Source organism: Hyla sarda, chromosome 13 (genome assembly GCF_029499605.1).
Source record: "Hyla sarda isolate aHylSar1 chromosome 13, aHylSar1.hap1, whole genome shotgun sequence".
Classification (NCBI taxonomy): Eukaryota; Metazoa; Chordata; class Amphibia; order Anura; family Hylidae; genus Hyla; species Hyla sarda.
Genome location: NC_079201.1, coordinates 11,911,593 through 11,924,806, shown reverse-complemented (window position 1 = coordinate 11,924,806; position 13,214 = coordinate 11,911,593). Strand labels below are relative to the sequence as shown.

Sequence of the window (13,214 nt, the reverse complement as noted above, 5' to 3'; positions counted from 1 at the left end):
GGGTTGTATGAGGGGCCTTACTGCTATATGGGGGTTGTATGAGGGGCCTTACTGCTATATGGGGGTTGTTGAGGGGCCTTACTGCTATATGGGTGTTGTATGAGGGGCCTTACTGCTATATGGGGGTTGTATGAGGGGCCTTACTGCTATATGGGGGTTGTATGAGGGGCCTTACTGCTATATGGGGGTTGTATGAGGGGCCTTACTGCTATATGGGGGTTGTATGAGGGGCCTTACTGCTATATGGGGGTTGTATGAGGGGCCTTACTGCTATATGGGGGTTGTATGAGGGGCCTTACTGCTATATGGGGGTTGTATGAGGGGCCTTACTGCTATATGGGGGTTGTATGAGGGGCCTTACTGCCATATGGGGGTTGTATGAGGGGCCTTACTGCTATATGAGGGTTGTATGACAGCCTTTGGCTGTCCGGGCATGCTGGGAGTTTAAGTTTTGCAACAGCTGGAGGTCCGTAGTTTGAAGACCGTTGGTTTATATCCAAACTGATTCATCATTAAAAAATACAAAAAAAACGTAAAAATAATCTTATTTTTGCATTACACTGTTTTCAAAGTCAACTTATTCTGCACCCAATAGATCCATCCACGTAACGTCTCTAAGAGGCTTGTTTCCTCCATGAAGGCACAGACGTTACAAGTATGGATGAAGCTTTCTTAAGATAATGGGCTTATCCCCAGGACAGGGCCACCTATCGGTTTCACTGGCTTACAGTGATACGGCATTATATTTATTGTGTAGAGCTGTAGAACTAAGGACCAGGGATCCGGAGCAGAAGGAAAGGGCTTTTGCAAATGGACAACATTTCTGTATAGACTGGAAATATAACTTTTATCCTCTGTATTATTTCAGAGTACAGACCACCCCTGCGGAGCAAGACGTCTACAGGTAAGAACCTACAAGGCAACAATACTGTGCAGCTCCAGATCTTTATATGAGGGGTATAGAGCAGAGGTCCTCAACCCAGTCCTCAAGACCACCAACAGTCCAGATCTTTATATGAGTGGTATAGAGCAGAGGTCCCCAACCCAGTCCTCAAGACCACCAACAGTCCAGATCTTTATATGAGTGGTATAGAGCAGAGGTCCTCAACCCAGTCCTCAAGACCACCAACAGTCCAGATCTTTATATGAGTGGTATAGAGCAGAGGTCCTCAACCCAGTCCTCAAGACCACCAACAGTCCAGATCTTTATATGAGTGGTATAGAGCAGAGGTCCCCAACCCAGTCCACAAGACCACCAACAGTCCAGATCTTTATATGAGTGGTATAGAGCAGAGGTCCCCAACCCGGTCCTCAAGACCACCAACAGTCCAGATCTTTATATGAGTGGTATAGAGTAGAGGTCCCCAACCCAGTCCACAAGGACCACCAACAGTCCAGATCTTTATATGAGTGGTATAGAGCAGAGGTCCTCAACCCAGTCCTCAAGACCACCAACAGTCCAGATCTTTATATGAGTGGTATAGAGCAGAGGTCCTCAACCCAGTCCTCAAGACCACCAACAGTCCAGATCTTTATATGAGTGGTATAGAGCAGAGGTCCCCAACCCAGTCCTCAAGACCACCAACAGTCCAGATCTTTATATGAGTGGTATAGAGCAGAGGTCCCCAACCCAGTCCTCAAGGATACCAACAGTCCAGATCTTTATATGAGTGGTATAGAACAGAGGTCCCCAACCTAGTCCTCAAGACCATCAACAGTCCAGATCTTTATATGAGTGGTATAGAGCAGAGGTCCCCAACCTAGTCCTCAAGACCACCAACAGTCCAGATCTTTATATGAGTGGTATAGAGAAGAGGTCACCAACCCAGTCCTCAAGATCACCAACAGTCCAGATCTTTATATGAGTGGTATAGAGCAGAGGTCCCTAACCCAGTCCTCAAGACCCACCAACAGTCCAGATCTTTATATGAGTGGTATAGAGCAGAGGTCCACAACCCAGTCCTCAAGACCCACCAACAGTCCAGATCTTTATATGAGTGGTATAGACCAGAGGTCACCAACCCAGTCCTCAAGACCACCAACAGTCCAGATCTTTATATGAGTGGTATAGAGAAGAGGTCCCCAACCCAGTCCTCAAGGCCACCAACAGTCCAGATCTTTATATGAGTGGTATAGAGCAGAGGTCCCCAACCTAGTCCTCAAGACCATCAACAGTCCAGATCTTTATATGAGTGGTATAGAGCAGAGGTCCCTAACCCAGTCCTCAAGACCCACCAACAGTCCAGATCTTTATATGAGTGGTATAGACCAGAGGTCACCAACCCAGTCCTCAAGATCACCAACAGTCCAGATCTTTATATGAGTGGTATAGAGCAGAGGTCCTCAACCCAGTCCTCAAGACCACCAACAGTCGAGATCTTTATATGAGTGGTATAGAGCAGAGATGCCCAACCCAGTCCTCAAGGTCACCAGCAGTCCAGATCTTTATATGAGTGGTATAGAACAGAGGTCCCCCAACCCAGTCCTCAAGTCCACCAACAGTCCAGATCTTTATATGAGTGGTATAGAGCAGAGGTCCCCAACCCAGTCCTCAAGGCCACCAACAGTCCAGATCTTTATATGAGTGGTATAGAGCAGAGGTCCTCAACCCAGTCCTCAAGACCACCAACAGTCCAGATCTTTATATGAGTGGTATAGAGCAGAGGTCCCCAACCCAGTCCTCAAGACCACCAACAGTCCAGATCTTTATATGAGTGGTATAGAGCAGAGGTCCACAACCCAGTCCTCAAGTCCACCAACAGTCCAGATCTTTATATGAGTGGTATAGAGCAGAGGTCCACAACCCAGTCCTCAAGACCACCAACAGTCCAGATCTTTATATGAGTGGTATAGAGCAGAGGTCCTCAACCCAGTCCTCCAGACCACCAACAGTCCAGATCTTTATATGAGTGGTATAGAGCAGAGGTCCCCAACCCAGTCCTCAAGACCACTAACAGTCCAGATCTTTATATGAGTGGTATAGAGCAGAGGTCCCCAACCTAATCCTCAAGACCACCAACAGTCCAGATCTTTATATGAGTGGTATAGGGCAGATGTCCCCAACCCAGTCCTCAAGATCACCAACAGTCCAGATCTTTATATGAGTGGTATAGAGCAGAGGTCCCCAACCCAGTCCTCAAGACCACCAACAGTCCAGATCTTTATATGAGTGCTATAGAGCAGAGGTCCTCAACCCAGTCCTCAAGATCACCAACAGTCCAGATCTTTATATGAGTGGTATAGAGCAGAGGTCTCCAACCCAATCCTCAAGGCCACCAACAGTCCAGATCTTTATATGAGTGGTATAGAGCAGAGGTCTCCAACCCAGTCCTCAAGACCACCAACAGTCCAGATCTTTATATGAGTGGTATAGAGCAGAGGTCCTCAACCCAGTCCTCAAGGCCCACCAACAGTCCAGATCTTTATATGAGTGGTATAGAGCAGAGGTCCACAACCCAGTCCTCAAGACCACCAACAGTCCAGATCTTTATGAGTGGTATAGAGCAGAGGTCTCCAACCCAGTCCTCAAGACCACCAACAGCCCAGATCTTTATATGAGTGGTATAGAGCAGAGGTCCCCAACCCAGTCCTCAAGACCACCAACAGTCCAGATCTTTATATGAGTGGTATAGAGCAGAGGTCCCCACCCAGTCCTCAAGGCCACCAACAGTCCAGATCTTTATATGAGTGGTATAGAGCAGAGGTCCCCACCCAGTCCTCAAGGCCACCAACAGTCCAGATCTTTATATGAGTGGTATAGAGCAGAGGTCCCCACCCAGTCCTCAAGGCCACCAACAGTACAGATCTTTATATGAGTGGTATAGACCAGAGGTCACCAACCCAGTCCTCAAGATCACCAACAGTCCAGATCTTTATATGAGTGGTATAGAGCAGAGGTCCCTAACCCAGTCCTCAAGACCCACCAACAGTCCAAATCTTTATATGAGTGGCATAGACTAGAGGTCACCAACTCAGTCCTCAAGATCACCAACAGTCCAGATCTTTATATGAGTGGTATAGAACAGAGGTCCCCAACCCAGTCCTCAAGTCCACCAACAGTCCAGATCTTAATATGAGTGGTATAGAGCAGAGGTCCTCAACCCAGTCCTCAAGACCACCAACAGTCCAGATCTTTATATGAGTGGTATAGAGCAGAGGTCCACAACCCAGTCCTCAAGACCACTAACAGTCCAGATCTTTATATGAGTGGTATAGAGCAGAGGTCCCCAACCCAGTCCTCAAGATCACCAACAGTCCAGATCTTTATATGAGTGGTATAGAGCAGAGGTCCCCAACCCAGTCCTCAAGGACCACCAACAGTCCAGATCTTTATATGAGTGGTATAGAGCAGGGGTCCACAACCCAGTCCGCAAGGCCCACCAACATTTTGGATTTTTTCACTCATATAATGAAAGTCTGGACTGTTGTTGAGCCTTGAGGACTGGGTTGGGGGACCACTGGTATAGAGGGAGTGTGTGCGCACGCATGAATATACATGATCTAATCCATGAATAAGGCTTGATGCAGAAACCCGTCAGTTTGTAACCTTGTGGATATATAAGCAGTTTTAATCCTCTGATAGCCTTCGGCTTCTGGGCATAATGGGAGTTGTAGTTGTGCAACAGCTGGAGACACACTGTTTGAAAAACACTGATCTATCTAAATGCCATCACTTTCTATGGTGAGAAAACCCATTTTGTAATGGACGGTGTTACAATGTAGGCAGCATAAGACTTCTAGATCATGACAAAATGTAACTACATCTCCCAATTATAGGGTACACATATATTTGAATATTCATAGGGGACACCTAAATGGATGGGATGTACCTACCTTCTGACACTGTTAGTGCCCTTTGGCTGTGTGAGTCATACTGCACAGTATTTATAAGCCATGCTGACAGGTGTTCGCTCATTCCCCGACAGCTTTTGCCATTGGTGTGAAGACGAGGAGACCCCAATCTCGGCATGTCTGTGCTGAACGCATTACCTTTCATGAGGCCAGTTCACATTCGATCACCGCGACAGCAGAGACGCCACACTCTTCCTGCCAGTGAATTCCGCTGTCTTTCCCCGGAAGATGCAGTCAGCGTGTTCGAGATAGAAAGAGAGGGTAAGTAAAGGTGCTTTAAGGTTATTTTTTATAAATATCAAAGAGCTGTTGAACTGTAGGGGGACCCAAAGGTATCCAAAAAGTTGGAAGATCCACCCAATTTTTAAGGGATCTACAACATTCCCTGTAATTGTCTATATGTAGGGCATATCATAGATGCAGACAGGAAGTTGTGTAGTCCTCTCATTGTCAGTGAAGTGTTGTCCCAGCAGCTCCCTCTTTCTCCTGACAGAAAGGGGTGTAGTCCTCTCATTGTCAGTGAAGTGCTGTCTGAGCAGCTCCCCTTTTCTCCTGACAGGAAATTGTGTAGTCTTCTCATTGTCAGTGTGGTGTTGTCTAAGCAGCCTCCTGGCTCCTCCCTCTCTACTGACAGGAAGTTTTGTAGTCCTCTTATTGCCAGTGTGCTGTAATCTTCAGGTCACTGGTTCCTCCCTTTCTCATGAGACAACATATCATCACCTACTGTCTCAGGATTATATAGATTATGGAGGAGATTTATCAAAACCTGTCCAGAGGAAAAGTTGCTGAGTTGCCCATAGCAACCAATCAGAGCGCTTTTTTTTCAGAGGCCTTTTAAAAAATGGAAAAAGCGATCTGATTGGTTGCTATGGGCAACTTAGCAACTTTTCCTCTGGACAGGTTTTGATATATCTCTCCAATATCTATTGGGACATTGTGCCACAGGCAGAAGAGCTGACAGGGAATGCATACAGCAGGTGCTGCAACCTCCAAGATTATGTATAGGTTCTGCAACAGCTCTGGGCGGGGCATTAGCAGGATTGCTGTGGGAGGGGAATAGGCAGGGTGGGAGGACTGTGATGAAGACAATACATTCTTGGAGTTGTAGTACTGAGAAACTGCTCAACCTGGAAGTACAGGACTAAAACCCAAAGACAAAGCAAATGGATTTTAGTAGTTTCAGAACTGGGGCAGACAGGTAAGTAAGTGTGAAGTCATACCACGCCCCCTCCATTGATGTCTCCGTTGTTTTCACGCCCCCTCCCGTAGACATCAATAGAGGGGGCATGGCGTGACATCACAAGGCGGCGTGGTCGTGGCACAGCAACCGCTGCTCCAATCCTTCTGAACCGGATGTTCAGAATGCTGGGGCTTGGGAGTTCCCCTTTAAGGAGAGTAAAGCTGTTTTTCTTGTTAAAATTTTTCATGTTTTCAGTTTAGTTCCTAGGATTTCAGACAGGGGTTATTTTATACTGATGTTCTTCCGTATTCTGACAGCCTTCATTTCCGTATCTGGAGAATGTCCCCTCCATCTGGATGAAGTACGACATTTCTTGACCCTTTGCCCTGAGCTTTCTCTCGGCTGGTTCGAAGAGGGACGACTTGTGGCGTTTATCATAGGGTCATTATGGGATCAGGACAAGCTAAACCAGGTAAGAGAAAACGCACAATGTTCTGTAGATTGGGAACATACATCAATAACATCAATAACGTTCCCAAGGAGCAATTTAAAGATGTTGTGGTAAAACTATTAGGCACTTCTGTATCAGAGCTATGCTCGTCGGTTAAAGGGGTACTCCGCCCCTAGACATCTTATCCCCTATCCAAAGGAGGTACAGCTATGGAGGCTCGTGACGTTGTGGCTACGCCCCCAATGCAAGTCTATGGGAGGGGGCATGATGTCTGTCACACCACCTCCCATAGACTTGCATTGAGGGGGCGTGGCCATGACATCACGATCAGGGTGTGCCTGTGACGTCACAAGCCTCCGCCCCGCATCGCCAGTCATCCGACACGGAGCAAAGTTCACTCCGTGCACCAGATGTCTGTGGTGCCGCAGCCAAGATCGCAGGGGTCCCCAATAGCGGGACCCCCGCAATCAGAAATCTTATCCCTCTATCCTTTGGATAGGGGATATGTTGTCTAGGGGCGGAGTACCCCTTTAACTATTTATGGACAGTAATGACTCAATTTGGATAAAACTATAAAGTGTACATAGGGCTGGGCATGTATAACAGTACCATTACCCATTTCACGTTTTCCTCCTCTGGTTGTAAATAGGGGATAAGATGTCTAGGGGCGGAGTACCCCTTTCAAGGGGTTTCCCAGTTTTAGAAAATTGCATTTATAAAATAAAAAAATCACCCCAAGATATATGACTTACTAATACAGAGTTATGACAAATTGTGCTGGCTTCACAATGTTCAGTACATTGTTTTACCATAATGTTGCAGTCTACTGTCAGATCAGTGGCAGGCTGTAATAGTAGATTTTACATGGCAGCCACAGAGACCTTCAGAAAGCCCCTGTCTGCCATGATAATGTAATCAGACAGTGCCGATTGGAACTTTAAAAAAGCAGCCGACTGTCACTTAGCCACCTAAATGCCGCAGTCACTATTGACTGCAGCATTTAGTAGGTTAAAAGACTGGAATCAGAGCCATCTCTGTTGGCAAGTGTCAGCTGCTTTTGGCAGCCAGTACCCGCCTTGTATGACGGGTTCTGGCTGCAATAGGGCTTCGGCTAATACTCCTAAAACACTGCCTGATTTTAGCCTCACCCACTGAGCCAGGGATAATATTGAATTAATGATATAATAAAAAGTGCAAGTCTAGTTTCACTCGGGCGGCAGTACTCGTGTTTAAAGGAATTCTCCAGGGAACTTAACCCACAGGCTATCCTTTCCCTCTCACCACCCTATTTAATTGTCTAAACATTATTCATTAGCTATATAAAGCTGTTTCCCCTCTTTTAGTTTTTACTTACACACAGGGAGCAAGGAAAATACATTATCCAGCCATCCACTGTGTCTCTGACCATGTCCCTCTCTGGAAGCAGCCCCCACCTTCCTGAGAGACACAGACCAGATGGTTTCTGCCCTGAACTGAGGAATCATGCTCCCTTTAGTGCTAAGAGGTGTAGCCTTAGCCATTCACGCACTGTATCTCTCTTCTCACAGAGCAGGAGCGTGGGGGCTGCTCTCAGAGAGGGAGCTAGACAGCAGTGGCAGGAGAGCTACAATGGCTGCTGGGAAATGTAATATTCATGTTGAAGAGGTGGGAAGGATGGCAAAGAATATCAAGCAGCCAGAGAACACAACAGGGGCCACAGGAGCCATGCATATCAGGCAGGATCATTAATGGGGAACATTTCCAAGTAGTGTGATGGCTTTGGAGCCATGTTTTTTTATATGTACTTCCCTGGAGCACACCTTTAAATTTTCGCTGAACCTGAGACTACTATGTTGAAGATACAGATTATTATTTTATTTTTTTGCGGTAGACCCATAGACTTGCATGGGACTTCCGCCAAGTCTGTATCTTGTAACGCCGTAGTCTCGCGCCAGTCACGGAGGTGCCGCAAAAATGTAAACATATATAAAAGGAATACGATTTGAATATTCTAGTGATGTCGCTTCTAACCATGGTCTCTTTTCTAGGACGCCCTCACCCTGCACAAACCGCACGGATGGTCAGTCCACATCCATGTCCTCGCCGTACACCGCACGTTCCGGCAGCAGGGCAAAGGGTCTATCCTGCTGTGGCGCTACCTCCAGTACCTGCGATGCCTGCCTTTTGCGCGGCGGGCCGTGCTCATGTGCGAAGATTTTCTGGTTCCTTTCTATTCCAAGTGCGGCTTCAAGGCTGTGGGCCCGTGCAACATCATCGTCGGACCCCTGAATTTTATCGAGATGCACTGCCCGGTCAAAGGTCATGCCTTTATGCGTAGAAATAGCGGTTGCTAGCCCCCCCCTAACCTTACATCTCCCGATTTTACAATACTGAAAGGGGTACTCCGCCTCTAGACATCTTATCCCCTATCCAAAACATAGGGGATAAGATGTCTGATTGCAATGGTCCTACCCAGCATTTGTTTAGAGCGTCGGAGGCTCGTAACGTCACGGCCACCTCCCATAGACTTGCATTGAGGGGGCGTGGCCGTGAAATCACAAGCGGGGTGTGGCCATGACATCACGAGCCTCCAGCCCGCATCCCCAGGCATCCAGCACGGATGGAAGGGATAAGATGTCTAGGGGCGGACTACCCCTTTAACCCTTTGCTTCTCAAGGGCTGCCCCAGGGGCAAACAGGGTTCTGCTCATGGTAATTCAGACACGGAATGATCAATATGAATGCATGAAATGTCCACACAAAAATGGCGTCCTGTGTCCCCGGGCCGCAGTCGAGAAGCCCCTTTTGCACCTCTGTATAAATCCCACCATCGCGCGAATGATTTCACTGTACAAAGCCCCAATTGATATGAACTGTCATAATAAATCTTGTGTTTTTTTTTTATTTTTCTGGTTTTCTATGTCTGTCTTATGTAAGAATTATTCCTTATAAGAATTATTCCTTATAATAGAAATTTACCAACGTTTAGCAATTTAGTAAAGTTGATATTTATTCTAGTAAAGGTATTTAACAATATGTGTCACGATGGTCTGTATCTAGTTATGATGTGAATTAAATCAGTGTCTATGGTAGTGTTTCCCATCCAGGGTGCCTCCAGCTGTTGCAAAACCACAACTCCAAGCATGCCCGAACAGGCATGTGGGAGTTGTAGTTTTGCAACAGCTGGAGGCACCCTGGTTGGGAAACACTGGTCTATACCTTACTGTACAGTCTTTAGCTGCCATCTGTTTCTTGCAGGACTGATATTAAAGGGGTACTCCCATGGAAAACCTTTTTTTTTTTTTATAAATCAACTGGTGCCAGATTTGTTAATGGGTTTGTAAATGACTTTTATTTAAAAAAAAAAAAAAATCTTAATCCTTCCAGTACATTTTATGGGCTGTATACTACAGGGGAAATGCTTTTCTTTTTGCATTTCTCTTCTGTCACAACTACAGTGCTCTCTGCTGACATCTGCTGTCCATTTTAGGAACTGTCCAGAGCAGCATATGTTTGCTATGGGGATTTTCTCCTGATCTGGTTGAGACAGAAGAGAAATCCAAAAAGAAAAGAATTTCCTCTGTAGTATACAGCCCCTAAAAAGTACTGGAAGGATTAAGTTTTTTTAATAGAAGTAATTTACAAATCTTTCTGGCACCAGTTGATTTAAAAAAAATTAAAAAAGTTTTCCACCGGAGTACCCCTTTAAAAGAGTATCTCGGTTTTCAAAAAATTATATATATATATATATAAACTTACTAATAGGGTACGTTCACACGGGCGGATTTTGCTACCATTGACTTCAATGTGTCAGCAGAAAGTCCGCTATAGAGGTAAATATGCAGACTTTCCTTCAGGCCCCTTGAAGTCCATGGTAGCAAAAACCGCTGAGGATTTTCCGCAGCAAAGACGCTGCGGAAATTCTGCAGGTAATCCGCCCGTGTGGACGTACCCATACAGTGTTATGGCAAATTGTGCTGGCTTCTTAATGTTTTTGCTTGATTCAACCTTGACAGGAAGTTGTGTAGTCCTCTCATTCTCAGTGTGGTGTTGTCTTGGCAGCTTCCCAGCTCCTTTCTCTTTCCTGACAGGAAGTTTTTTTAGCACTCTTATTTGTCAGTGTGTTGTTGTCACCAGCTTCTCCCTTTCTCCTGACAGGTAATCCGCCCATGTGAACGTACCCACAGTGTTATGGCACATTGTATTGGCTTCATGATATTGTTGCTTAAAGGGTTATTCCAGGAAAAAAACTTTTTTCTTTATATCAACTGGCTCCAGAAAATTAAACAAATTTGTAAATGACTTCTATTAAAAAATCTTTATAAATGATCATAATTATCAGCAGCTGAAGTTGAGTTGTTGTTTTCTGTCTGGCAACAGTGCTCTCTGCTGACATCTCTGCTTGTCTCGGGAACTGCACAGAGTAGAAAGAGGTTTGCTATGGGGATTTGCTTCTAAACTGGGCGGTTCCCGAGACACGTGTCATCAGAGCACTTAGACAGAAAAGAACCACTCAACTTCAGCAGCTCATAAGTACGGAAAGGATGAAGATTTTTTTAATAGAAGTAATTTACAAATCTGTTTAACTTTCCGGAGCCAGTTGATATATAAATAAAAGTTTTCCTGGAATACCCCTTTAATTCAACCCTGACAGGAAGTCGTGAAGTCTTCTCAATGTCAGTATGGTGGTGTTTTGGCAGCTTTTCCCTCTTTTCTGACAAAGTTGTGTAGTCCTCGTATTGTCAGTTTGGATTTATCTCAGCGGCTCCTCCATCTCGTCTGACAGGATGTTGTGTAGTCCTTTGATTGTCAGTGTGGTGTTGTCTCAGCAGCTCCTTGGCTCCTCCTCTCCTTAGACAACACATCATCCTCTGCTGTCCCAGGAGGTGTGGCTGGATCTTGTTTGTAAGCGCTAGCCCCGCCCCTTGAGTGATGTCACCTCTTCCCAGTTTACATCACCATCTCCCTGTCATATACATAACATACAACATGCTACCTATGGTCAGATTAGGACATATGGCAGTTGTCAGAAGAGGCTCAAATGAAGCCGCCCTTAAAAGGGGTTTATTGGGTTAAAAACTCAGATGATGCCCAGGACAGGAGGGATCGGGGGGCTGGAGTCACCTTGCTAAGTGATTAAAGGAGTTCTCCGGAGCTTAGACATCTTATCCCCTATCCAAAGGATAGGGGATAAGATGCCTAATCACTGGGGACCCCCATGATCTTGCACGCAGCACCCCAGTTAAAATCAGTCCCCGGAGCGCATTCGCTCCGGGTCTGATTACCGGCGACCACAGGGCCGGCGGCGTGTGACGTCACGCCTCCGCCCCCGTGTGACATCACGCTCCGCCCCTCAATGCAAGCCTGTGGGAGGGGGCGTGATAGCTGTCACGCCCCCTCCCATAGGCTTGCATTGAGGGGCGGAGCCGTGATGTCACACGCCATCGGCCCTGTGGTCGCCAATAATCAGACCCGGAGCGAACGCGCTCCGGGGACTGATTTTAACTGGGGTGCTGCGTGCAAGATCACAGGGGTCCCCAGCAATTAGGCATCTTATCCCCTATCTTTTGGATAGGGGGTAAGATGTCTAAGTGCCGGAGTACCCCTTTAAGCCCAAAGTGACAGCCCACTCAACCAATCACTGGTCACAATGATGTCCCACCTGATCTGGTCATTGGCTGAGTGAGTTGTCTACGGCAAGGCGGGGGCAGGAGCATTCAGTGGTAAGAACACAGGGGTCCTAGAAGTTGCACCCCCGCGAGAATATTTTTGGCCGGATTTTGCCATGCGAGACTTTACAAGCAGGGGTCAAGTCCTGGAGGAAAAAAAGTAAGGGAACTCACCCAAGTTTTCCACTCAAGGGCTAGTCCTGCAGGACTCCTGCTAATGGGAACGGTGTTCCCGCTGTGGAAAAAGTGCAGGAACTCCGTTCCCACGCGTTCCTGCAGGACTTGAGCCCTCCTCATAAGACTAGTGATCCCGTCTACCATCTCTCCTGGCTTGTAACGAAGCTCATCCCCTACAACAGGATAGAGAACAAAGATGCTGCTGCAATTCAGTCACACAGGACACACAAAGTGAAAACATAATATCAGTGTTTTATTCCAAAAACTGTTCAGGGCTTCCCGGTTAAACCAGTGGCAAAAGTGCCCGCAACAGCTCCTGCATTACAAACCCCTCCCCCCCCACCGACCCCGTCCTTTCGGTTGTACGGAGGGAGAGAACGGTGTCGTTGCTTTAAATAAATTAAATATAAACATTTCACAAAAAAAAAAAAGTTGCATCAAAAACGACCTTGATTGCATAGGTCATGTGACATGAGAACAGCGCTGGTACAAAAAAAATCAACATTCACTCCAAAAGAACGCAACATTTCGCAGAGCGGACCCTAATGCGCAGCAAAAGGGTTCGGTGGTGGTGGTGTTTTTTTTTTTTTTTATTTTTTTTAAATCCAAGTGTTCCATGCAAAAAGTCTTACGTTATAAAATACTCTACCCTTTCTGGAAAAAACAAAAGCCCTTTCTCAAGGTTTTCAGTAGATTCATCTTGCAGATGTTTTGCACAGTGAGATATATAGATAGATATATATATATATATATATATATATATATATACACACACATACATATATATATATATCTTCTCGCCGCGCATAGATTTGGTCCATCGATGAAAAAACGTAGAGAATGTCGTGTCCCTGATATACATTTTATATATATATATATATATATATATATGTGCATTTTGCCTTGGG

General features: G+C 46.1%; 1 protein-coding gene across 5 annotated transcripts in view; it reads left to right on the top strand.

The window, feature by feature from the left end:
• Positions 1-9,429, top strand: part of AANAT (aralkylamine N-acetyltransferase) — a 22,910-nt gene extending 13,481 nt beyond the window's left edge. For 3 of the 5 annotated variants that reach the window (XM_056549860.1, XM_056549862.1, XM_056549861.1), the window contains exons 2-5: positions 869-904; positions 4,926-5,112; positions 6,349-6,503; positions 8,510-9,428. In XM_056549860.1, the coding sequence (XP_056405835.1) occupies positions 4,968-5,112; positions 6,349-6,503; positions 8,510-8,815 (606 nt within the window). In that variant the 5' untranslated portion in view covers positions 869-904; positions 4,926-4,967 and the 3' untranslated portion in view covers positions 8,816-9,428. Of the gene's footprint in view, positions 1-868; positions 905-4,925; positions 5,113-6,348; positions 6,504-8,509 lie in introns of all 5 variants that reach the window. The other 2 variants (XM_056549863.1, XM_056549864.1) reach the window with 1 other exon arrangement.
• The last annotated feature ends 3,785 nt before the right edge of the window (positions 9,430-13,214 follow it).